Source organism: Chiloscyllium plagiosum, unplaced genomic scaffold, assembly GCF_037043375.1.
Source record: "Chiloscyllium plagiosum isolate Xiang-an unplaced genomic scaffold, Cpla_swu_hap1 HiC_scaffold_44, whole genome shotgun sequence".
Lineage (NCBI taxonomy): Eukaryota > Metazoa > Chordata > Chondrichthyes > Orectolobiformes > Hemiscylliidae > Chiloscyllium > Chiloscyllium plagiosum.
Genome location: NW_028270182.1, coordinates 3469289 through 3472327, shown reverse-complemented (window position 1 = coordinate 3472327; position 3039 = coordinate 3469289). Strand labels below are relative to the sequence as shown.

Here is a 3039-nt window from a genome sequence, read left to right as displayed (position 1 = left end):
CCTGACCCCTCCCCCCCCCTCCCTCCCCTCCACTCACTCCTGACCCCTCCCCCCCTCCCTCCACTCCACTCCACTCCACTCCACTCCAGACCCGGCCCCCTTCTCCCCCCCCCCCCACTCCACTCCACTCCACTCCACTCCACTCCACTCACTCCTGACCCGGCCCCCCTCCCCCTCCCTCCACTCCACTCCACTCCACTCCACTCCAGACCCGGCCCCATTCTCCCCCCCCCACTCCACTCCACTCACTCCTGACCCGGCCCCCCTCCCTCCCTCCACTCCACTCACTCCTGACCCGGCCCCCCTCCCTCCCTCCACTCCACTCCACCCCTGACCCGGCCCCCCCTCCCTCCACTCCACTCCACTCCACCCCCACCCCTGACCCGGCCCCCCCTCCCTCCACTCCACTCCACTCCACTCCACTCACTCCTGACCCGGCCCCCCTCCCTCCATTCCACTCCACTCCACTCCACCCCACCCCTGACCCGGCCCCCTTCTCCTCCCCAAGTATAACGGTGGCTCGATCCCCGCTCCCGCTACAACGTGTCAGAGAGTGACACCGCCCTGAGGCCTGAGGCCGGGGGGCCGGGTCTGTCCCCTTACCCCAGCGGCAGGCTCCTCCCGGTCCGCAGCAGCAGCCTCAGCACCATCATAAACAGCCAGTCCTGGGATCTCCCCGGGGGAAGGACATGACCTCACCGCGCACAGCACGTCACCGCGCCTCATGGGGGTGGTATTTACCTCCACCCCCTCCCCCACCACCTTCTCCCCCACCCTCCTCCCCCACCTCCCCCTCCACCCCCTCCCCCACCCCCCCTCCATCACCCTCCTCCATCACCCCCCCTCCCCCTCCACCTCCTCCCCCTCCCCCTCCACCTCCTCCCCCTCCCCCACCCCCTCCACCCCCTCCCCCTCCACCTCCCCCTCCACCCCCTCCCCCACCCCCCTCCATCACCCCCCTCCCCCACCCCCCTCCATCACCCCCCTCCCCCACCCCCTCCACCTCCTCCATCACCCCCCCTCCCCCTCCACCTCCTCCCCCTCCCCCTCCACCTCCTCCCCCACCCCCCCTCCCCCTCCACCTCCTCCATCACCCCCCTCCCCCTCCACCTCCTCCCCCTCCCCCACCCCCTCCACCTCCTCCCCCTCCCCCCACCCCCTCCACCTCCTCCCCCTCCCCCTCCACCTCCTCCCCCACCCCCTCCACACCCTCCCCCACCCCCTCCACCTCCTCCCCCCCACCCCCCTCCACCTCCTCCCCCTCCCCCTCCACCTCCTCCCCCTCCACCTCCTCCCCCTCCACCTCCTCCCCCTCCACCTCCTCCCCCTCCACCTCCTCCATCACCCCCTCCACCTCCTCCACACCCTCCCCCTCCCCCTCCACCCCCTCCCCCACCCCCTCCACACCATCCCCCACCCCCTCCACACCCTCCCCCACCCCCTCCACACCCTCCACCTCCTCCCCCACCCCCACACTCTCCCTCACCCCCCTCCACCTCCTCCCCCTCCCCCCTCCTCCCCCACCCCCTCCTCCCCCACCCCCTCCTCCCCCACCCCCCACACTCTCCCTCACCCCTCTGCACCTCCTCCCCCACCCCCCACACTCTCCCTCACCCCCCTCCACCTCCTCCCCACCCCCTCCACCTCCTCCCCACATCCTCCACCTCCTCCCCACCCCCTCCACCTCCTCCCCACCCCCTCCACCTCCTCCCCACCCCCTCCACCTCCTCCCCACCCCCTCCACCTCCTCCCTCACCCCCCTCCACCTCCTCCCTCACCCCCCTCCACCTCCTCCCCCCCTCCACCTCCTCCCCCCTCCACCTCCACCTCCTCCACCTCCACCTCCTCCCCCCCTCCACCTCCTCCCCCACCCCCTCCACCTCCTCCCCACCCCCTCCACCTCCTCCCCCACCCCCTCCACCCTCCTCCCCACCCCCTCCACCTCCTCCCCACATCCTCCACCTCCTCCCCACCCCTCCACCTCCTCCCCACCCCCTCCACCTCCTCCCTCACCCCCCTCCACCTCCTCCCTCACCCCCCTCCACCTCCTCCCCCCCCCTCCCACCTCCTCCCCCACCACCTCCACCTCCTCCACCTCCACCTCCTCCCCCCTCCACCTCCTCCCCCACCCCCTCCACCTCCTCCCCCACCCCCTCCACCTCCTCCTCCACCCCCTCCACCTCCCCCTCCACCCCTCCACCTCCTCCTCCACCCCTCCCCCCCCACCTCCCCCCCCTCCTCCTCCCCCCTCCACCTCCTCCCTCCTCCCCCCTCCTCCCCCCTCCTCCCTCCTCCCCCCTCCTCCCCCCTCCTCCACCACCTCCCCCTCCTCCCCCCTCCTCCACCACCTCCCCTCCCCTCCCCCCTCCTCCACCACCTCCCCCCTCCTCCCCCCTCCTCCACCACCTCCCCCCTCCTCCACCACCTCCCCCCCTCCTCCCCCCTCCTCCACCACCTCCCCCCTCCTCCACCACCTCCCCCACCACCTCCCCCTCCTCCACCACCTCCCCCACCACCTCCCCCCTCCTCCACCACCTCCCCCCTCCTCCACCACCTCCCCCCTCCTCCCCCCTCCTCCACCACCTCCCCCCTCCTCCATCACCTCCCCCCTCCTCCACCACCTCCCGCCTCCTCCACCGACCTCCCCCCTCCTCCTCCTCCCCCACCACCTCCTCCTCCCCCCCCTCCCGCCCCTCCCCCCCCCCCCCTCCCCCCCCCCTCCCCCCCCTCCCCCCCCCTCCCCCCCCCCTCCCCCCCCTCCCCCCCCCTCCCCTCCCCTCCCCCCCTCCCCCCCTCCCCCCCTCCCCCCCCCTCTCCCCCCCCCCCCCCCCTCTCCCCCCCCCCCCCCCCCCCTCTCCCCCCCTCCCCCCTCTCCCCCCTCCTCCCCCCCTCCCCCCTCTCCCCCCTCTCCCCCCCCTTCACCCCCCCTCCCCACCTCTCTCCCCTCCCTCCCCCTCCCCCCCTCCCCCCCCCCCTCCCCCCATCTCCCCCCCCTCCCCCCCCCTCCTCCCCCTCCCCCCCCTCCTCACCCTCCCCCCC

The 3039-nt window shown here is 74.6% G+C and overlaps 1 protein-coding gene across 2 annotated transcripts in view; it reads right to left on the bottom strand.

The window, feature by feature from the left end:
• Positions 1–695, bottom strand: part of acadvl (acyl-CoA dehydrogenase very long chain) — an 80602-nt gene extending 79907 nt beyond the window's left edge. Inside the window, exon 1 of one of the 2 annotated variants that reach the window (XM_087982693.1) lies at positions 604–695. In XM_087982693.1, coding sequence (XP_087838819.1) covers positions 604–653 — 50 coding nt within the window. In that variant the 5' untranslated portion in view covers positions 654–695. The remainder of the gene's footprint in view (positions 1–603) is intronic. The other variant, XM_087982692.1, reaches the window with a different exon arrangement.
• Between the last annotated feature and the right edge of the window lie 2344 nt (positions 696–3039).